The 25059-nt window shown below is 34.5% G+C and overlaps 2 protein-coding genes across 2 annotated transcripts in view; one reads left to right on the forward strand and one right to left on the reverse strand.

The window, feature by feature from the left end:
• LOC124362458 (disks large 1 tumor suppressor protein-like) overlaps positions 1 to 25059 on the forward strand; it is a 713149-nt gene that overhangs the window by 128592 nt on the left and 559498 nt on the right. The window lies entirely within an intron of this gene.
• LOC124362459 (tetra-peptide repeat homeobox protein 1-like) lies at positions 5675 to 6533 on the reverse strand. Its single transcript, XM_046816977.1, has one exon. The coding sequence runs from the start codon at positions 6531 to 6533 to the stop codon at positions 5688 to 5690; it is 846 nt and encodes a 281-aa protein (XP_046672933.1). The 3' UTR covers positions 5675 to 5687.

The following is a 25059-nucleotide window of genomic DNA, read 5'->3' on the forward strand; positions in this document are numbered from 1 at the left end:
GAGGTCGATGCGACTGATGTGCGCTGAAGAAAAAAGGAATATTTTTTCCAGTGTTTACTTGGTGTCCTGAACACATTAGAGCTGGCAAGTAGACCAAAAGCCGAGTCTCCCACCCGCCGTCGATGCGTTATCTTACATGAATTATGACGTCACAGCTGAACATCGGACCTTGTCTAGCGGGAGGCACTAAACTGAGGACGATGTGACAGATGTGCGCTGTTTCCAGTGTTTTACTTGGTGTCCTGAACACATTAGAGCTGGAAAGTAGACCAAAGCCGAGTCTCCCCCTGTCGATGCGTTATCTTACATGAATTATGACGTCACAGCTAAACATCGGACCTTGTCTATCGGGTGGCACTAACTGAGGTCGACGCATGCGACTGATGGTACCCAATTTCTAGTGTTTACTTGATGTCCTGAACACATTAGAGCTGGCAAGTAGACCCAATAGCCGAGTCCACCCGCCGTCGATGCGTTATCTTACATGAATTATGACGTCCCCACAGCTAAACATCGGACCTTGTCTATCGGGAGGCACTAACTGAGGACTATGAGACTGATGTACCCTGTTTACTGTTTCCAGTGTTTACTTGGTGTCCTGAACACATTAAGCTGGAAAGTAGACCAAAGCCGAGTCTCCCCCTGTCGATGCGTTATCTTACATGAATTATGACGTCACAGCTAAACATCGGACCTTGTCTATCGGGTGGCACTAACTGAGGTCGATGCGACTGATGTACCCTATTTCTAGTGTTTTACTTGGTGTCCTGAACACATTAGAGCTGGCAAGTAACCAAAGCCGAGTCACCTCCCGGTCCCGATGCGTTATCTTACAAATGAATTTGACGTCACAGCTAACATCGGACCTTGTCTATCGGGAGGCACCTAACTGAGGACGATGTGACTGAGTACCCTGTTTCCAGTGTTTACTATGGTGTCCTGAACACATTAGAGCTGGCAAGTAGACCAAAGCCGAGTCTCCCGCCGTCGATACGTTATCTTACATGAATTATGACGTGCAACAGCTGAACATCGACCTTGTCTATCGGGTAACACTAACTGAGGTCGATGCGACTGATGTACCCTGTTTCCAGTGACATTGGTGTCCTGAACACATTAGAGCTGGCAAGTAGACCAAAGCCGAGTCTCCCCCTGTCGATGCGTTATCTTACATGAATTATGACGCACAGCTAAACATCGGACCTTTTCTATCGGTGGCACTAACTAGGTCGACGCGACTGATGTACCCTATTTCTAGTGTTTACTTGTGTCCTGAACAACTGGCAAGTAGACCAAAGCCAAGTCTCCCCCTGTCGATGCGTTATCTTACATGAATTATGACGTCACAGCTAAACATCGGACCTTGTCTATCGGGTGGCACTAACTGGAGGTCGATGCGACTGATTTACCCTGGTTTCATTGTTTACTTGGTGTCCTGAACACATTAGAGCTGGAAAGTAGACCAAAGCCGATCTCCCCCTGTCCGATGCGTTATCTTACATGAATATGACGTCACAGCTAAACATCGGACCTTGTCTATCGGGTGGCACTAACTGAGGTCGATGCGACTGATGTACCCCTAGTGTTTTCTATCTTGTGTCCTGACACATGGTGGCTGGCAAGTAGACAAAGCCGAGTCTCCCGCCGTCGATGCGTTTATCTTACATGAATTATGCACGTCACAGCTAAAACAACGGACCTTGTCTATCGGGAGGCACTAACTGAGGACGATGTGATGTACATCCTGTTTCCAGTGTTTTACCTTGGTGTCTCCTGACACACATTAGAGCTGGAAAGTAAAGCCGAGTCTCCCCCTGTCGATGCGTTATCTTACATGAATTATGACGTCACAGCTAACATCGACCTTGTCTATCGGGTGGCACTAACTGAGGTCGATGCGACTGATGTACCCTATTTCTAGTGTTTACTTGGTGTCCTGAACACATTAGAGCTGGCAAGTAGACCAATACCGAGTCTCCCGCCGTCGATGCGTTATCTTACATGAATTATGACGTCACAGCTAAACATCGACCTTGTCTATCGGGAGGCACTAACTGAGGACGAAACTGATGTACCCTGTTTCCAGTGTTTTACTTGGTGTCCTGAAACACATTAGAGCTGGCAAGTAGACCAAAGCCGAGTCCTCCCGGCCGTCGATACGTTTATCTTACATGAATTATGACGTCACAGCTGAACATCGGACCTTGTCTAATCGGTAACACTAACTGAGGTCGATGCGACTGATGTATACCCTGTTTCCAGTGTTTTACTGGTGTCCCTGAACACATTAGAGCTGGCAAGGTTGACCAAAGCCGAGTCTCCCACCGTCATGCATTTCTCTTACATGAATTATGACGTCACAGCTGAACATCGGACCTTGTCTATCGGGTAACACTAACTGAGGTCGATGCGACTGATGTGCGCTGTTTCCAGTGTTTACTTGGTGTCCTGAACACATTAGAGCTGGCAAGTAGCCCACAGCCGAGCCCCCCGCTGTCGACCCGTGACCGCCCACTTAACCCGTTTCACAACCATAACCGTTATTCATTAGTGATGCAGATGAACCTGAAGCGAAATTTTGCTCAAATTTAGTTTTTCTTTGAATACGTATGATACCATATATGACAGCACCTATATCTTGATATTTTGTGGACATCAAAAGGAAGTAGTGATTAAATCAGATATACTACATAGATACTAGTCTAGGGCGGGAAATGTATGGAATCTTAATAATGTTTCTGGTAATAACTCTGTTGAGATAGAGCAGAATAACGATCTCAATTTCCGTACCTTGTCATGTCTCCGCAGAAATCCCTGAATACAAGTAACGGAATTTGTTTATGTATTCTCAATTTTTTTATTGAGATAGTTTTTGAAATCTAGTAGTGAGTGTTTAATTAAGGATAATTGCAAAATCAATGGATGGGGATTCCCAACTTACAGTTTATATTATTCCAGATGACTGAAGTAGACAAGGTTACAAATAACATAAACAACCATGTCATCAGAAACTCTTACTCATGCCAAACTGGTGAGGAACACAGATGTCAAGCGTCGAAATATTATTGATATATATATATATATATATATATATATATATATATATATATATATATATATATATATATAAGATATATAAAATTTAAACTCTTTTAATCTCAGTAATATTCTTCGTTGTTTCGTTAGTAAGCGAGTCATAAATTTGAGTTAGCGAAACAACCATACACTGATACTGTTCATTTTTATGTGAGGGAACTAATTTCATACAACAATAGTCATCGTTGTGACGTTAGCTAACCAACAATACGAGTAACACTGACAATGTACGAGTATATTGTGATGTCAGGAAACTGATGTTATACTTCTTCATTGTGCCGTTTTCGAACCAACAATATACTGATTGTGTCCATTGTGATGTGAGGAAACTTATCTCATACAACAATAGTCTTCATTGTGACGTTAGCTAAACTACCATACACTGATAGTGTTCATTAACATGTGAGGAAACTGTGTTCAACAACTATAGCCTATATTCTGGTAATAGCGAACCAATCATATACTGATAGTGTTCATTGTGATGTGAGGAAACTGATGATATCATAGAACGATAGTCTTCTTTGTCACGTTAGCGAACCAATAATACACTGATAGTGTTCATTGTAATGTGAGACCACTGATCTCATTCAAAATAACAGTCTTTATTGTTACATAAGTGCACCAAATATACACTGGCAGTATTCATTTTCATGTGAAGAAACTAGTTTCGTACACAAAACAATAGTCATTGAGTTGTTAGCCAACCATAAACTCATTCGTCATTCGTCATTGTTATATGAGTGGACTTACATCAATAGTCTTCTTTGTGATGTGGGGGAACTCTCCTACACTCACAATGATGTTAATACTCTTATTTTATATGTAACGATATAGAAAAAAAAATATTCCACCGCTTTATCTAAATATTATTTGTTGATTTTTCTCCAGTTTACCTTCCTCTTAGTGTAGAGTCTGAAGTCTAACTTTATCACAGACTAGAATCCTGTAATCTGTAGTTATGTTCGCCTGAAAAGACCCAAAGAAGTCGGCAACGATAATTCTCAAAATTAACTCTTTACCTCGTTTTGACATCAGTAAACATACAGACTACAAAAGATAGTGTAATCTAGGTGATTAGGTATTCGCATTGCCTCAATTTATTGTGCACCTTCAAACGAACATGACTCCAGGTTCCAGGAGTCAAGTCTGTAGCAACGTCAAATTTCAGACGCTGTACTAAGAGGAAGGGGAAAAGCAGCTAAACTCGATATTAACAAATTTACTCTTAACATTTGTCACTGCTGTGCAATTTTTAATGTTGTTTCTATCCATTGATGGAATTTTAAATATTATTTTAAATATCCTTTTCATATTAACGTTATGGGCATTAGAATATTGTTGGTATAAGAATTATCTTATCTAAATATACGCAACTAATTTAACAAAGATGTTGGATTGAATTTATATTTCATTTAATGTATGTGTGGAAGAATTGTATTTTCCAAACTGTAAAAAAATGGAGGATTTAGTAATATACTACGTCACATACAAATGTGAACATTTATTCATACGTTATAACAGTTTTTTATGTATGTAACGTAAACCTAAAATACAGCTGTATTTGTTGTTGAGAAAATATACCATATACATATAGAATTATAATTCATACAATGTTCCTTTCTTAATTTTGAAGATTCAGGTTTTTTATTTTTACTATTATATAAAAAAACCACTGCTTTTCTCACTATATGTTTAGGAAAAATATACTTTTAACTGTACATTTTAGCAACCATTAAGTATGCAGTACTTGGTCAGTACTGTAATGTAGATATCAAACACAAAGTTTTTATCCAACTTTTACTATACATATAAAATCTGTAAAATACCCCATCTTAGTTGTGTTTTACAAAAGTAGGCTTCTGAAACCTGTGCATGTACTTACATTTTCATTATCGGGGAAACAAGACAAATCAAAGTATGCCACAAAATGGTATTAAGATTCGAGTAAATTACAACTGCTAAAATATACAGTTTTAAACATATTCGTGAGCGTGGCAACATGGCAAACTCAACAATGGTTACGAAAATATAATTTCACTTGCTCCAGAAGTACTTTAAAAGGCCAATAAATTGAGTGCAAAGCCAAGGGTAACTGTTATTAAATTTTAAGCAGTTGTCAATTAGATTCTAAATTTATACATATTAAAGCCTGATGTATGTAATTTTAAAATGAAGTACCACAAATACATAACACATTTTCACTCATCACTTGGAAACTTTATTTTAATTATTACGCGTTATAATATTTTTAATTATTGTAAAATAAAAGTTCACGCTATTTTGGAATTTTTAAAATGTAGTTATAAAGTGTAATTAGTTTTAAATTAATTATATAGTATAAATTTAGTATAGTATTCTATAAGAGACATTTAAGACTGAAAAGTCATATGCTACTTACTTTCAGACTCATTAATAATTTATAAAATGCAATGTAAAAACTGTATGAATAATTCTGCATCTATAAATAAAGTATATATACTTAAAAATATACTCAGTGAGTAAGGAAATGGCTGTAAAGTCTGTAACACAGTAATTTTATAAATAAATAATTTATTATTCTCGTTACATACTATTTACTTGATTATGTACTGCTAATATCCAGAATGGCCCGAGAACGATTCATGCTGACCGTAGCTTTCATGTTTCGGCTCGTGCACGTGGACTGGAATGTGAACAGGCACTTTGACAGGATACGGCACTGGCTTCTCTACGGGATAAGGGACTTTCTTTTCCACGTACACGGGGTAGGGCTTGGGCACTGGGTAGGGTACTGGCTTCTCCACAGGTACTTTCACAGGATACGGCACCTTCTTCTCGACTGGATAAGGCACGTGTTTGACAACAGGAACGTGTACGGGGTAGGGACGATCCACTGGCACCTTCACAGGGTAGGGCACGTGTTTCTCCACTGGGTATGGAACCTTCTTCTCCACGTAGACGGGGTACGGCTTGGGCACGTGCACCGGGTAAGGCCGGTCAACTGGGACCTTCACAGGGTAAGGGACTTTCTTCACAACTGGGTAGGGCTGAGGGATGTACTCCTTGACGGGGTAAGGCACATGCTTCTCTACAGTGACTGGGTACGGTTTGGGCACATGCACAGGGTATGGTCTGTCCACATGAACCTTCACAGGGTATGGAACTTTCTTCTCGACTGTTACTGGGTACGGCACAGGAACTTTCTTGGTGACAGTGATGGTCTTTACTTCATGGTGGTGGTCGTCTCCTCCGTAACCACCATAACTGCTTCCTCCAAAATCATGCCCTCCGAAGTCGTGTCCTCCAAAATCGTATCCTCCGAAACCTCCAAGTCCTCGCTTCTCCGGTTGTTTCTTCTCTTCCACCTTCTCGTCGGACTTCTCTTCCACGTTTTGTTCCAACTTGTCCTCAGCTGCAGCCAAGGCCACTAGCACTACCACACACACCAGAAGCTTCATCACGAGCTACGACACCACTGATGATCATCACTGATTTCTGTCGACTTTATACTCCCATCTCTCGTCAACTGCCGTGGCTGTAACAGACGAGAGCATCCTCACATGATGTAACTTGTGTAATTACGCTGCAGCAAGTTACGCTGCGTTGTGTTACGCCATGTTCCGTACTACGGCTACTGACTACGTATCACGGAACTGAGGCTTTCCGCAGCGTTTGCATAATTTGTGTGCTATATGGGATGAAACGATGTGTAATGTAGTAATGACTGACTAGAAGACACTCATAGGTTTGTAAAAATAAAAATGCGTTATAAAAGTTTTTTTTTTATTTGTACACTAAAAGGATTACAGTAGTAAAGGCGACTTTCACAAGCAAATCAAAGTATTTGAAAAATGTTCAGTTATAACAGAAGAGAGAGGCTGTTACATGGTAATGCCGTATATTCTATTTAAATTTTCTTTGAATAAAAGAACTAATCATTATTTCTCACAGGTTTCTTTTGAAACCAAAGGCTATTACGTGGTTTTATGATAATATATATATATATATATATATATATATATATACATACAGTGATTAAAAATGGATTAATATAAAAGGGAAAATGAGGTCTTCATATCATTTTTGTAGGTTAATCATTCATTATGAACCTATATATTAAACATGAAACATTTAATATTTCAACAAATAATTTCTGTTGAGTAAAAATAAGAATAAAAATGGAACATAATACAAAACAGCTATTTGTGATTTTGATTTGTGTGTCAAAATTTGTCGCTAAAGTGTAAAGCTACACAAAATATAAAACATATAATATTTCCTCTTAAATGCGTTATTGTAATGGTAGAAGGAAGTACAAGAAAAGAACTAATGGTTTTGTCTTTGTCTATTTTTTTATAGTTATTGCAGTGTCTGCCAGTCATACATAATGCAATCAGTTCATAGCGATAACAGCGATAATAACTACTTTATTGATACACATTGATAAATGTGTATTTGCTGTGTGTCTTTTTGCAGATTTTTCACGAAAACATGTTTTGGATTGTTTTAATTTTCCTTGAGAACCAAACGAATCATCTTTGTAATAAGAACAACAACAGTATTTGAATTAGCTCTTTTTCATGTAGCTCGTTTATCATTATACTAGAATGACGTATAAGAAAATGTCTTATATCTTCTATTTTATATGCAACCCGCTACGTAGCTAAGGAATTTGATAAAATTATAAAATCGCTACCATTTCTTCGGATCATTAAAACTTTTACGTTTAAAATATGTATCTTAATTTGTTATTGCAAACACAGTTGTTGAGTAACGCGTACATAGAGATATATTATATACAGGGTAAGAGTATACCACGTAACAAATCGTATATTACGTTGATATGAGTGCAAAGTGTCAAGTCTATAACTCGTTTTAATTCTCGAGATGTCGTGCGGACAGATAGAAAGTCATACAAAAAGAATTTTTTTAAATCCCATTGCAGACGTAAAGTAAATGTGTTAGCCTACTGAGTTGTAGGCTTCAATGACGCTCAGCCCAACTGCATGGTTGGACATTCCACCATCATAAATAATTTTTGTTTCTGTAGAAATAAAGTTCATGCAAAATTTTAGGTATATAGATGAAATGTATTTTGAAAAATCTTGGCATGTGCTACATACACATTTTTATTCATTAAATTATAATTTATAACAGTGTATAATAATGCGTTTAAGTCTAGAGATTAAGAGAGAGTACTACAGCTGCGCTACAAGAGCGCGCTGAAGTCAGTCTTGTTCCCGATATTTAACAATTTACTTTCCACTTTATTATTACATTTAACTTTTACTCTAAGAATAAAAGTGAGGCGTTGAAATTTGTTTGCTTACAAATTGATTCTGATTTTTTCATCTGGTTATCCATAAGAACAGTGCCAAATTATTCGGAGTGACATACACCATTATCGAACTCAGTGCTCCCTGTATTAAAATAAATTAAGGTTATTGCAGAATTTCTGTAGGTTTTCTAGACAACCTTTCTACATACAGTCAGATAGACAGACAGACAGACAGACATATATTAAATTTTTTAATCCCTCTTGTGATATCGTTCACTAAAGCTCAGACAATAAACTATAAGAATATTAATATAGTACGCTTTACAGTGCTTCATATTATTTATCTGCTTTTTATATAATCAAATTTTTATATTTTGTCTAGTATTTTCTGAATAAAGTGTTGAAAGCCTTTAAAACGTGTTAAAACGGCTAAAATCGGTCCACTTTTTACAGTCTACTACGAGAATAATTGTAGTGGTTCGTATTTCATACAGTTTGGTGAAACAGTGTGCTTCAGTCTTAATTAAAGTTGATTAAATATTGTGATACTCATACTTTGTCAATAACTAAACAGAAGGTGACGTATTCAACTTTTAACGTAACTACAAATACTAGTAACAATTATTACTACATGACCAATATCAAGGTGTACCAGGATTATCTTAAGGGAAAAAAATGTCCACATGTAGCCTGCGGGAGTGACACCTGGCCAAGCAAGCATCGATATACTCATATCAGTACACACGCATGGTCTGATATCTAAATATGCCATCGCTATTACCTTTGTCGTGCACACATACATTAAAACAGGTAATACACGATTGTTATTGCAGTGGTCAAAATATTAATTTCTCTTTTTTATCACATCTCTTGTTTATCACATTCTTGTCTAGAACACAATTGTTTTAAAGTTATACATGTTTTGTATTTTCAACGGTTACATAATCTACGTTTATGTTCAACGGCGACATTTATATTTAAATTTGATGTGTCACCACTAAGATTATCAAAAATAATTCAATTTAATTTTGTTCATATTTAAATTAAATTAAATGAAATGACAACCTCTTCTTTTTTTAATGTTGTCTTTTTTGTGTTCTAACTTTACACTATAAAATGACAACCTCCATATTTAATTTAAATTAAATACTCGTATGTTGATATTTAAGTACTCTGTCTCTCTTATATACTAAACATTGTTTTTAAAACATCACAACAAAGGGATTTTACCTAAGCCTACCTTGTTTCATTAATTCTGAATTTATAACTAAATCATGCTGTTAAGACAACTTTAGTCTATTTAAATTAGATTTAATTTCAATTTTATTTTAATTAGTAGGACACTTAAAGTATTGAAACAATACGAAAAGCTTCAAATTATCTAAAATCATCTCTTGTTCTTTATGGTTAAAATGTCATAATATTTTCATTAATACATAATTAATGTTATGTAAGACTTTTTATACGACACATCATGTATTTAAAACAAAAAAAGTACATTTATGTATTTGAAGCGTATTACACCACGCTAAAAACTGTTTGCTACCATGGTCGTTCAGTTGTCTCTTCACTCAAGATGTCATTTTAAGAATAAAGCGGAAATGATGAAATAATATTCCTTCATCATTTTTCTTTCTGGCGATGTCATAAAGTTTAATGAACCTTCTCAACGTAATTTTATAGATGAAAGATCATTTTTGTAGGTTTTTAAGTAATTATGCAGTGATGGAGACAGTTATAAACTTAGTAAATAAAAAGTCACAATTTATACAAACTTCATCGGCAGATATTTCTCAAACAATTCAGTCATAATCAGTTCGAGTCATTATTTATTAATAATTAGTGGTTTTTAACCAGATCACAAAAATATTTTACTTTAACTCCATTGTTATTTTGATAGCGCGTTACTACACAATTTTACAAGGTAGGAATACGCCAGACCATATATCACGTGGACAGGGTTAGCAAAGTTTTAAGGCAAGGCAGAAGAGAAATTTTAACAGCCTGAGTTAAATTATCGATTTACAATACATTTGACTGGCACACCTGTAAAATTTTATTACAAAATAGGAGAGCGCTACAACACGGTCAAGTACAGGCTCCGTCATGGTTGCATGCAAAATTTTAAGTCTATAATAGATCATTTCGATTTAAAGATGTTTTACAGACCGACATACAGGCAGACAATCATACAGAAACAAAAGTTGTGTACACCCCCTTCAAACAAATAATGAATAATAGAATAATAGTTCCAGCATACTTAGTGATATGTTTCAACGAGGCTCAGCCAAATCCTAATGAAGGCTCAGCCTATCAATGAACATACATGAACGTCAATCATTCTTTTTTACGTAGAAATGAATTTTGGGGCAAAATTGAAAATCCATAGATGAAATAAGTGGTAAGATATCCTTGCATAGTTAGGATAAGTAATCGTTCATCCAAATTCTCTTAGAGGCATAAACCCATTATTAAATACGCTGTTACATATAATGAAATGTAGTTATATAGGAAATTTAAAGTCCATAGATGAAATAAGTGGTAAGATATCCTTGCATAGTTAGGATAAGTAATCGTTCATCCAAATTCTCTTAGAGGCATAAACCCATTATTAGATACGCTGTTACATATAATGAAATGTAGTTATATAGGAAATTTAAAGTCCATAGATGAAATAAGTGGTAAGATATCCTTGCATAGTTAGGATAAGTAATCGTTCATCCAAATTCTCTTAGAGGCATAAACCCATTATTAGATACGCTGTTACATATAATGAAATGTAGTTATATAAGAAATTTGAAGACCACAGATGAAATAAGTGGTAAGATATCCTTGCATAGTTAGGATAAGTAATCGTTCATCCAAATTCTCTTAGAGGCATAAACCCATTATTAAATACGCTGTTACATATAATGAAATGTAGTTATATAGGAAATTTGAAGTCCATAGCGTAACTTGTTCTTGAGATATCTAGTGTAAATCAGATATAGGCAGATATACAGACAGAAGAGGATTTTTCGTAGCCCTTCCTCGTTCTTGAGATTTCTAGAATTTTCTAACACCAAGCCAAATACTGTGGAGAGACGTGAATAGTCATCATACTCTACATTGCCTTGAAAGTTTGCATGCAACCTTAGTGAAACCTAGTAAGCAATACGTGGTATGGTTTACACCTAAATTTTATATTATCCGGTAACATCGAAACCCGATAGTGACATGTATAATAGAAAATTTTCACTGTTTACATCTATAACAACAGATATTTTATAAACTGATTCTAAGAGCCGCTCTACTCCACTAGTCATTCCAGTCTTGTACTCTTCAGGACCGAGAGCAACAGATCTATTCTTGTACTTAACCATACACTATACAGTTTTTTTTTACCATAAATGTGTTATTCTCGCTCGAATTGTTTGGTAGAACATATTTATTCTTGTATATACTTGTAGAAAATGTCGTATACAATTGTAGAAAACTCCAGTTAGCCGATATTATAGTCTGGATGGACTCTCTATCTCGGTTTTAGTGAACAGTCTCCAACTATAAGTAATAACAGAGGGGACTACATTTAGATACGTATCACGTGCCGTGGCGGTTCCCGTATATCGGGTACTGTTGCGCATGTAACAGAAACCGCAGAACGCATCGTGGTCTCGTGGTAGCGTTTAGCATCATGACGCTGTATGTGATTGTGGTGGTAGATATATCCGATGTTGGCTGGTCTATGACACATTTGGCACACACAACTCTTCGCCAACGACGAAGTACGCAATAAAAATCGACGTGATTTGCTGAATAGCTGCTACTATCGGTTATGGTCTCCACGCAACAAAGATGGCCAAGACCACATATAAGGCTAACATTCCTTAAAACTCGAAGTGTTTCCGCTACTTCCGCATGTGTTTATTTATGATGCTATCTCAAACCTTTTTGCGCAATTATTCATTATGTACATATCTATGGTAGTAAAGATTAAGTGTAGCTCCATTTTACTTTCGGTAAAAAAAAAGGCAAAACCATAATTACATGAAATGTCTAATTGGTTTTCTAATTGTACGCTTTTGTTTGTTTATTAATTTTCATTGATTTTATGTACTTGTTCCTAGCACAAACTCTTAAGGAAGCGGAACTTTACAATGTTTTGATATTCACAAAATAATCCTAGATGATTTTATCTTCGAATCCTAAATGGATATTTAGGTTTAAATTATTTTACACTTAGGGGAGAGAGTGTTACTAATGCTTCTCTTATTTATTTTGATTATTAACAAGGTAGGAGTTCACCATATCATGTCTCATGTAATATGTCTCACAAGAATTTTGGGTTATGGCCATTATCTCTGGTGCTGCATGTTTTAATCTGTTGCCGTGAACACTGTATTTACTGGACTGCCATCAAAAATTACTAAGATTTATCTGTAATCATTCACAGAGTGATGTTACTCTGGGCCATCCAACACCTTATTTGAAGGTGATGGACATACTTCAAGGCCACGTGAAGGACATCCACCAAAAATCCATAAATTTAGTTTATATTAAGTTTCATACAAACTTCAACTTTACAGCTTAATTCTTTCTCATCATATCTCCCTCAATGCCTCAATGATAGAGTATGAGTTGGTCGTAAAATATTGTTATTTTTGTAAAATCTCGGATGACGATTCATTTTTCTCTCAGATTCTATTTTATCTAAAAATCCTTAAAATAAAAAGTCCTTCCCGCTCGGTCGGACGAAGTAGATAGATTTGTTTGCTTCTTAAATACAAATAATTTATTACTTATAGGATTTAAATGTAAACCATATATTGAAAACCATTCGAGATACAATTACAAATGATTAGTAAATCTGTATTTTAGAGCAGTTTTAATATTTTTTCTAGCTCCGTAAATTAGCGAGTGTAAAAGTTTCAATGGCCGCCACTTTACAATTGAATGGTACACCAAGCTGCCCAATGAATATAGGGGAAATATTTATAAAATAAATTTTTGTACCAAGTTTGAACTTATTTCAGCATATTTCACATCTGTGATCGCAAAATCCTTATACGGTGTTACTTAAAGAACTTTTAAATTTTTACTTTACGTTCACAATTAACGGAGTTGTGAGGTTGACATTTTAAAGACCACCATATTGGAACAAAATGGCGTACATTGCTGGCTAAATTAACTTATTTGAGATATGTATACGATCAATTTTTGCGCAAATTTTGACTTGTTTGAATTTTTGGCTTATAAAGCATATAAAATATATGTGGATGGGAAAGTTATTTTGTGGTCTGGAGTTCATGATAGGTGAAGCTATGTACAAATTCCCTTTAGGTGCTACTACAAGTAAAATCGCAATAGTCTGATATAGCGTACAAATTCAAATTAAATGGAATTGAAATCGACTTCTACAATTAATGAACATTTGTACTCTTTAGAAGCAATGCGATTTTAAATTATAACAGTAAGTACTAACGGGATATTTCTCCAACTTCTGACACTTTTCTGAGATTCATCTGACAGCTGTAAGTCTTTATAACTTCGTGGATTCTTCACCAGGCTTAGCTCCAAATGGTACTCGCTCCGCTCTACATACGGCGGCATGTTGTGACGCAACTGTGGTGGACCCGAGACATCCCACACTAACGAGATACTATCTGCAGTGAAAGCGTGCCAGAACACGCTACACCTCCTCCTGTGCCGTCACGCCCCACACGCGTGCTACCTGCTGGGGAAGTTATGACATGTTCCTGCGTTCCGCATATACACCGAGTATTGTAATAATCATCTTATTAGAGTAAGGATTTACTTCATTTGCCAATCGATCAATAAATAAAATTTGATGTTAGTATTGGATATTAGAAAAGGTAATAGTTCATACATTTGTCTTTTTTAGACATTTAAGGTGGTAAATATAGGCATGCATTTGGCATTTTCTTAATGGGTGGGTTGAGGTTACTGCCTTGAAAATTTATTTTTTAATATTTTTTTAACTTTACAAAACGTGCCGAAAGACATTAAGGGAGAAATCTGCATTTTATCACCTCTAACTTACGTTCCATAGATTCATAGTTTAATAAATTCATACTTGCTGACTTCATCAACATCTGTCATATACTAATTTCATTTTCGAAAACCATGCTTTAGGGTTATTTGACGATGAAATTTGGTATTTTGTTAAATTAGAATATACACCTGATACCTATTTATAAAAAAATTCAAATAAAATAGTAAACTAACATGGTTCCAGATATAAATATAAATTACAAAACATTTCCGTGATGGAAAGCTCGTGGTCGGTTCCTGTACAAGCTCAGCGGTTGAATGATTACCCACTGTGCCGCGGCGTGTGCTTTATTTATTATTTCGGGGCGAAGTTAAGTCCTGTTGTGGCGACAAGGCTCTTCGCCAGCCATTTCTCGATCGATCTCGTAAACTCCGCCCCGCCTTGGCGCGATCCCCGGCCCAATTACTATCTCACTTTTTATTTGACTTCTCACTTAAAACCGGCCTCACTGGCACTCGGGCACCCACTTATCCCGGTCCTATCAGTCGCAGGCGGCCAACTGCCGATCTATCAACCGCTTTGTTCAGAATGGTCTTATCGCGCTACGACCGTTACGTAATACCGTCCATTTACTCTTTTGGAATTGAATCAAATAGAAATAACGAACACTGGTCTTTTGTGTACTATTTATTAATGAGCACTGCTTACGGGCAGTGTATAATAATGTATGGTGAGATAGCATCGTACAAGGCTTTTATCATCACAAACATATTACAATTCATTCATTTTTTTAATAATAACATTTTCTTTATTTTAAAATTTCTTGGGAAACGTTCAGATGCAAACTTAAAAACGAAATCACTTGTAATTCATCTATATACAATATAACTCTACAATTCTCGACCTGTATTGTCTTTCAAATTTCTTCTCTTAGAATAGCTCAGTGATAATACAGTGATATTTTCTAGTCGAAGTTAAGATATTGCATAATCCTGTGGGGTTTTAGTGATATATTTCGAGCTTCAATAGAGAATTCGTACTGCAGTAGCGGGCATTGCAGGTTATCTGGGGTCCTACGACCGCGGGACAGTTGTAGGGAACACTTTCGGTCAGATTGCATTCCTGCAATCTTCTGCATAATTACCATTGCTTTCAATACTATTAATTACACCTACTCAATACGGGATAAACCTCAGCCAAACAAAAACACTCGTAAACTTAATGTTTAAAATTTTAGATTTTTTACTTAGGCCCTGCATTTTTTAACACGTTATTAATTCTTAAGTTTATTTTTGACGATGGAAGGATTGTGGAAGAAACAAGATTTCAAAGATCAGATTGCAGATGTTGAGACGTAGTGTTACTGATTTTTTGTGTCACTGAACGATGGGAAATGTCCGAAAAAATACTGTCTCATTCCCTTTATTAATAATTCTGTAGACTCATAGTATTAGACCAGGTGGGGTTGTATAGTGTATGAGAGGTCCGTAGGATATTGACAATCCAATTCTAACGTTTAGTAATGACTACGCAGTTTTAATGTATAGATTGGTTAATGCTATTATTGTAAATCTTGTATGGATTTACATGGCCACAAAAATATTGTAGTTTTAATGTGTGAGTTTACGAATTAGTATTTGATAGTACGATGAGTAGTTTTATATTTGAATGAGTCTGTGAATGTCATTTGGATAACACTGGAAACATCCACGAAGAATATAATTATATATAAAATACATTCAGATTCATAAGAAACAATATCCGTATTTTAACAACAACAGCATTCCTCATTGCTAAGAAGCGCAAGCGTGATTAGAGTTAGTTTCTTAACAAAAGGTTTTGTGTCAGTTGCCTGCAGCAAAGCAGCAAACAAAGGTGAGTTGTATATGAATGGGAAAAGAAAAGAATGATATAATAGTTACTAGTTTCCCTACCTTTAACCATCGTTTTATTCATTTAACTCCTTGAGAGAGCTACAAGAATTACCTTAACCCAGCCAGCCCCTGCAGTTACGATAGATTTTTTCGCAGCTACTGAAGTTTTTATGGTAGCTTCGGAGAAAGTCATTATTTCCTCAAGCAGTCACAATGTTTAGGTGAAACTCATCAAGAAGTCGCTTTGAAACAAAAAATTCTCGTTCCAAACTTAAATAAGGAGAAAGTGACCTTATAGGCCTCACCATTGTTTTTATGGATGACAGCCACAGCCTTAGTTATTGAATATCTCAATCCCTAATTAAGTCAGTCATTTCTTAACCTTTTATTATCGTCAATGGTACAAAGTTGTCGAGGCTTTTAAAAACCATATTTCTGCGTATTTTTTGTTGACGGGAAGAGGGCAGTTAGTTCGAAGACGAATGAACTCACATAATGCAAAGGAAATCCAAAGGAAGCAAGTTCCACCTCTGTAATTCATCCAGTGACTTTGACACATCCCTCAAGTTTGAAGTTGACTATATAATTGTGAAGCTCCCAAATCTGGGAGTGGCAGATTATATACACTGCCTATCCTGTATAAATCTGTTGGAATTCTGGACCCAAACAATTTCTTTCTCTACGCATTCGAAAAAATCGATATAGTTTAGGCCTATTGGTGCCTACTTTACCGTTGCACACAGTGACGTGGCTTGTTATTTACCATCAGGAACTTTAATTGAACTTATAAATAATCTTCAGGTTATTGCTTCCTCTTTTCAAATGTTCCCGTTTGTTCCCATTTATGTTGGTGGTAATGTGAACAACAGCTGTGCCAAATCATGGCAACTAGACAGGTACACATCTCATCCTGCTGATATTTCAACCAATCACGGAATGCTAATACCGGCATATGACTACCATGATTTAAATTTTCGACACTACCATAAACCTATATCATAGGGACTAAACCACTCTCTGCCAGGCGGTTGAGGACTATATGAAGTAATCAATTGTGTTGCGATTTCTATACGTTATTGATCTCAAAATTGCACAGAGATCTTGTCAGCCAATTTTCGTTGGAAAAAAACATCACAAGTTGCTGTACACTGTATCTGTTGTGATTCAAAGCGTGACTATCAGTTATACGCAGAAACTTTCGTCATATTAAATTAAAAACCACTAATTACCAGAGACATAGCTTATGAGAGATTTCAGGACACATTGAAAATGCTGAAAAGCTAAAATGGGATATATGAGAACATGGGAGTAAATGAACCCCGTAACTGCAGATAAGTTACTCTTGTTTATTAATTTATCAATTCATTATTTGAGAGAAAACTGAGTGTCTGGAGCTGTGATGTTGAGATGTATATAAAGTTTGACAAATTTTGTTCTCCTGCACATAAAATATTTAAATTAACTAAAACAATTACCTTTAATTACCTCAGGATCGATTAGAACATCTTGTCGTCTATGCATGAGGGCTTTATGATGTCCTTGGTGAGATTAAAATGTACTCTTTTGTATTTTTGTACCCCTTACAAAAGATTATATAACATTCCAATGCATTAAAGTTGTAAGGATTGATTCAATTATATTTATGTTACCTTGTTATTCACTATTATCCAATGCACATATGACCTTTGTATGATATCTTTCAGGTGCAAATATAATGTTCATGAACGGAAAATAATTCATTTTTTATATTTTGGAGAACATAGTACTCTACTAGAAAGAGTTGAGAACTACTTTAACTAAATATTGCGGGGTTTTAATTTATTCACAACAATAATTTGAAATGTACTAAGCTGTAGAACGCTAATTAACTGACTAAGACCTCTTGTACGTCGTAGAACTCAAAATACATATTTCCACAGTCCAATCCCTTGTAACGTTTGCAGGCTGCATTATTGATTACAGTGACATACAACCAGTCCTGTAAGTTATTAAAGCGCGCAGTGACATGGATCAAGGAAAATATTTCAATGGAGTTATAGCAGTAATTGGATAGATGGTGAGATGTTTGCGTTTAATTAATTGGATTTATCGGTGTGCAGCAGCGCAACATTGACTAGGTTACAAGTAGCACAGCAGTTAGCGTAACCTTGTCTGCAATCGTCATTGTTTCATCCAGTTAATTAAGAAATGTCTGCTTCTTTCTAATTATAATTAATTATTCTAGCTGGCTTACCATTGGCAAATCCTGTGAATCTATAATTGAAAATGTTTATTCCATTTCGGTCTGTCTACTTGTCTGTCTAACCGCATGATCTCGAGGAAAAATCCTACATACAGACTTTAAATGCTTCGTAAAGCTTCATTTATATATACTAAACACCGAATCCGATGATAGTGCATTTCACTCCATTGACTGTGCCAGGGCGTTATCTGTAACTATGATCATCGTGAAAATCTCAGAATAAAAGAATTTTAAAACAACAATTTTACCATGCGACATAGTATGACATTTAGCTTCACTAGTAACTACCCCAATGCATACAAAACCATTACTTAATGGCTTGGTGTGTAGGTTTTTATTAATTTAACACAGCTATGAAAAAAAACTTCATGAATAAAAGTGTAAATGTATCATGTGGTAAGATATTTCGAAAATATTTCATTTGTTGAGCTTAATTGTTGATTAAATTTTATTTTCACACGGAAAATAATGAGTTCTGATTATGCTTGTCCATCTTTGACTTTGTCAGAGTAGGCTTGCACAATTTATCTTTTGCCTTCCGAGGCAGCTTTAACTTCTGTGCGATTGTCTATCTCTCTCTGTTTGAACGCAAGATATGTGAAGAATTAAACGAAAACGCAACGAGTATACATTTTTGCATGCAACTTCAGCGAAACCTGTTACGCGACAAGTTGTGTGGCGTACTCCTAACTTGTGATATAAAATAAAAACTAATATATATTTACAATCCTTTGGATATTTTGTCGACTTGTTACAAGTAGCTTGATAATGTAACATATACTACCAAAATTTAATGTCAGTTTAACAAACTAACTCCTCCTGTTGGTAAATTTTTACTGCCATCTTAGATTTTTAAAGATTGCGTGGTTAAATTGATAATATCTTATATTATTATTAAAATTTATACTATAAAAATATTGAGCGTTGATAGGGCCTAAAATAAAGTTTTTAATGGTATGGAGAAGTTTTACTCACAAAAGATGTAGAGCCAATCAAAAGTGTTAAATCTATATTGATAATATCTTACAGCCATTCTTTCTTATATTCACTTAAAATATTTTAAATTAAAGCTTTTCTTTTAAATTTTGAAAATAAAAACTTAGCATCAATAAAGGCAGTTTTCAGACTAATCTTCTGATCCAAATACTTAAGTTTTACTTTATATTACTTAAGTTATACTGAACTTTACTCTAACCTAATATCCTGCGTACTAAACTAACATATGTCTTCAGAATTTTCTATTCTTAACTAACCAATCTTAACATTTGGGCAACCTAATGGATATCAAGGTTGGGCACATCACTATCGGCAAATGTCGAGATATTGGGTTGCAAGGGTAGATCGATAGGTCTAGTCTATTGTGGGGGATGACTGCTGAAGTTGGTTGGGTTCTCTTCACCAGAAGAAAGTCAGCTTCTATCAAAAAGTGACTACTAACGACCAGTATAGTATACTTCCTGTCTAGTACATTTCCGGTAGACTTTTGAGTGTGGATTATGCAAGTGTGTAAATTCACATTTCCAGGACAATAGGAAGTTAAAAAAACTAAATATAGGTCTCCTACGGATTGCAACCCTATTTCACCCAAATGGATATTTGATCTTTATGAAAACATTTACTGTGTCTGTTGAAAGCTAAGCCACATGTATTTAAAATGTATTTATAGAAAAACTAGTTTTAGACCGTTGGCAAGTTGAGGAACTAAAAAATCTGTTTTCTATGTGTTCAATCCCCTTTGTAAATCACTATGGCTGGTTCATCTTCACGGAAATGTTTTTTTTTTCAAATCGAATTTCATTGTTTAAGACATTAGAAAGTTTAAAAATAAAAATATGGTTCTTCTGGGACTGCAGTCCTTTTACAATTCCAAATAGGAGTTGAAATTAAAATGAAATTAAACTAAAAATTCCTTTATTAAAGAGGCGGAATTAGGGCTGTAAAGCCCTCTCTATCCCTCTATTTCAAAATCTTCATGATAATAGTTGATATTCATGAAAATACTTTTGCTTTCTTTGTAGGTCATGAGACATTTTTGTGTAATATATGACGTAATTCTATGACATCGAAAAGTTGGAAAAATAAAAATATAGTTATTCTAGGAGTTGCTATGTTTAAATCTTCAATAACTATTATTTTTCAAGAGAATAACTTTATGTCAAATTTAAACTTTTAATATTTTTATCTAGTGCATGCAAACCCATTTTAAACCCCTATGAAATTTTGATATTTATGAGGATACTTTAGTTTTTCTATTTTAGTTACGAGACATACGTATGCCAGATTTCTACTTTATGTTATATCGGGAAGTGGAAGAGTTAATGATGACTAAGTGAGTGTGTGAGGAATGAGGGCTTTGCCTTATATGATGGAAGGGAAAATTTCATTCAACTTTATATCCAAAATAAATTCAATTCACCAGCTCTCTTTTAAATGGCAGGAAATACCTCAAAAATGTATTGAAATCTTTGTGGGCGTTTCTTATAGTTTGGTATTGTTATTTAAAATAAATATGTAAAAACCTGAAAAGTTATAACATTGCAGTTTCCAATACATATATTAACTGATACTTCAAAATTAAGGGATAATGGAGCTATAGACATTTGATGTGTTATTTTTATATAAAAAAAAAAAAAAACACCTTGAATGTCCTTCTAGGATTGGGTCTAGGTTCTTGTACGTTAATCTAATTTTCTGTTGCTAATGTTGATCGCGATACGGTTATTATTATTTGCTGAATTTTTAAACATTTTTATATGCTTGAAAATATTTTTTTATTATTTAGCACCAGAAAACAGATTTTAGTTGTTGAAATGTTAAGTGTTTCTTTTATTGTAACAGTTGAGCAGTCATTATATGAATTCTTGATATCCGTTCATATAATTAATCTTGAGCAATTCATCTTAAAAAAAGAACTCAATTTGGATTATTTAGGTATGAGGTCATTTTACTTCCATTTTATAATCGGTTTTCCTAAATTCGAAGTATTTTTATAATGTAGTTAAATATAGATTTTTTATAGGAGTGGCTTTTTTTATGTATGCGTAGTTGGCGAAATAGAAATAAAAATCTGATTATTATTAAAATGCGTGTCCAAATAACTTTTCACTAAGTTTGTTTGAAAACTTTAATATTCTAAAATAGACTAGAACATAATAATTCATTAATATAAGCATATGTTGGCAATTAAAGTTTAACCCAATTTAAATACGTGTATATCCTGTATAAAATTGCTATAAATAAACTAAAACTAGTCACAAATATTCATGAATTAAAGTAATCAAGAGGCTATATTTAACGTTTATTGTGATAATTATAATGAGAAGTGCGAGACTGAGATACGCGTGGCACAATAAGAAGTATTCACATAATGGAATGAATAGACCCCATTCAGCTATTGTGAGCGTATTTCTTGTACCTCCACGCACTCCCTCGGAGACATGCTGAACTTCTGAAATCAATATCACCATTGTAGTTGAGACAAACTCCGATAGGTAGCAGCATGGTTCGGTTTCACACCACAGTTTGGCCAGTATGTTGTTAGTAAAACTGCAATCTAATATACATCTCAACACAATTAGTTTATAAGCGGTTTTATTTTAGTCAAAATAAGAAAAGGAAAATTTTTTAAAGTAAATATTAATAATTATTAAACGATAGTTCATAATCTGTCCAAATAATGATTATTTTTTATCGAAAACAATGCCATATAAAAATAATGATAAAAGCTGTTTACATTACAATTTGCATTTTACATTTCTACTGATTTGGGGTTTGGCTAAGTTGGTTTATATGCAAAATTGTTATAATTGTATAAACCTTCTAATTGTTATCAGTCTGCTTTATATTTCTATTTTAAGTTCATTCATAATATAACTATTCAAAATATATGACGTTGTAAGCTTCATTAAAGTAATTTCATATTTTAAATATGAGGAAGATGATTTTTCATCAATTTAATTCCATAACGGAACCCAGAAACTTATTTCTTTCTTAATAAGATTTAATATTTCATACATATTTTATATACTCAGCGTGCCTTCAATATTGTGTACAATCATAATTTAATAATGATTGTAGTCAATAGGAAATTATGATTTTCAGGAAATCATTATATGCAAAGGATATTAACCGAAACATTTTTTAACACTCTCATAACTTATATGCCTTAATGTAGTTTAAAATTAATAGTACTTTATCTCTGAAAAACGTTTATGCCTGCAAATATATTGTACTATGTTCTCCAGCCAGTTATTTTCTAACTAATTTTGTATTCTCAGGACTTTAAATCCTTAATTTCTGAAATAAAAAATCCAAAATGTATAATAAATATATATAAACACATATATACATATGTAGAAAACAAAGCCTATGTACGTTTATAAATTTTGGTTTTTTTGTTTTCTTCAAATTCTTTTTAAACCGATACGGCATCGATTACTATTATGACGAAAGTTAATTACAATAAACATAGCAGCCTAAGACTTTAAAATGAGATAAGTTTGCATGCCTTAAAATTCATCTTTTGTGCAAGGAATGATAAGCACGACACTAATATATTCCACCCTCACATACTGTTTACATCTCATTCGCTGAAGCAGCACCTCACAGTTAATACCACATGCCTGTCTGCGGAGAAGCCTGAACATTGAACTGTAACACTCTTTAGCACTTCTTCCTCTTCACACCGTTTACGCCCCTCGATCCTAATTGCCTGAATCCTAGGGCCAGGCCTCTCATCCTAAACACTAGTGGTATCCCGCTTCATTCTGAACCTGATCCTACTCACTACCCTGACTCCAGTCGGATCCAGACCCCACAGCAGACCCTGTCCCCAGTGAACCGGGCCTCAGTGCAGTGAGCGCTGACTTTTTCGTGGTGCTGTGTATGGAAAGTTCGCGATATGCCCCCCGACATGTGCTCATTTTGTCCGCTCAAAAAACATCCAGGGACCAAGAAGTTGGTACGGTTTCACTCCATGGTTGACACTTTCTCACTGTCAGAATACAACTCCACTGCACACAGGGTAAGCACGCTACATACAACACATATACTTGTTTTGTAGTTTATATACATTTTTATTAGTATTTGTGATTGCAACAATAATATATGTGACCATACTAAAATATATTTCAAAAATATTTTGAAGACTAATGTTTTTAACACAAATGTGGCGTATTAATTGTTTCCTAGGATTACAAAACTAAATTATATTACTACCATACATAGGTGATCTTTGTTCATTTAAAGATCATTATTATGATTGGGTTTAAAAGGATAACACGACTTTTGACTTTAACCATTGTCATAAAAAATTCTTAAACACTAATTTGTTTGAATTGGGGTCTGTTTTCTTCTTCTGATGTCACACTCTTCAAGACAAGAGGTTAACCAATGCACTTAAATGTCTGTATCCATAGATAAACTCATGTATACATACATGCTTAATTTTGATAACACATGATGAAGAGAAGTCTAATAAGGTGTTAAAACATTACGATATCATATTTTCATGACTGATTTATATTTTTTCCTTTTAGGTATGAAACATTACAGACCTGGAACTGATATTACCGGAACTGTTATGTTTTTAAAATAAGTATTATCACGGCCTCCACGGTCCAGGAATTAGTCTGAATTGCAGATCAAATTTGTACATTACTTAAAGATAAAATAATATTGTGTAAATCTCTCTATAGATAACGTCATTGTGAAAGGTATATTGCCTAATTAAGTGGACGTTTAAAAAATGGGTTCTAAAACGGATAGACCAAATCTTAATAGGTTGGTATACATAACAATGGACTAAAATATATTGATATTGAAGATAGGCCAACCAACCAAACAGAAATACATGCATTATTAACTAAAAATAATATGTCTGAATAAGCATAGACTCTATCTCCGGAATCTTAAAGCCCATAGATAACGGGGTCTAGAAGAAGCTGAATTCCTGTTTCATAGGTCTAGATCCTACATGTACCGTTCAAGATTTCTAAATCTTAGTGATATTCTCTTTGATATATGAATAGCAGACTAAAATCCCTAGACTTAGGACCTCAGTTTGTAATAAACCAGAATAGCCTAGATATTAAACAGTGTTAGTTTAAAGTGTCAACTTCCTGTAATGAAACGCTCCTAACCTATGGTCAATATGCCTATGGCAGATGTCACGATTGTTCCGGATTTTTAAAATCCCTTATAAATTATATTACCCCAAAATACCCGCTTTTTCGACATCAACTATTATGAATATTTGAACAGTAATGAACAAATAAATATTCACAAGTCCGTCCATACATGAGTACGCTTCCATAAAACTTACGGTATTTTCATACTAATAAAAATTATAACCCTTTACCATATACTAACATTAATACAACTTTCACTAATATATCGTTTATAAGTTTTAAACTTTCGGCGCTGTAACAACGTTAAAGGATAATGTTTATTTATATTAAGTTCTGTAAAACATTCATGAAACAATGTTTAGTTCAATTATATGAATGATATCGTTTAAGATATTCATAATAAATAAATTTGTATTTATTGTCTACCACAAGATAAATTTATACGTAAGATATCTGCCTCTTTCCGTAGT

The sequence above is a fragment of the Homalodisca vitripennis genome, chromosome 5 (assembly GCF_021130785.1).
Source record: "Homalodisca vitripennis isolate AUS2020 chromosome 5, UT_GWSS_2.1, whole genome shotgun sequence".
In the NCBI taxonomy this organism is placed as follows: domain Eukaryota; kingdom Metazoa; phylum Arthropoda; class Insecta; order Hemiptera; family Cicadellidae; genus Homalodisca; species Homalodisca vitripennis.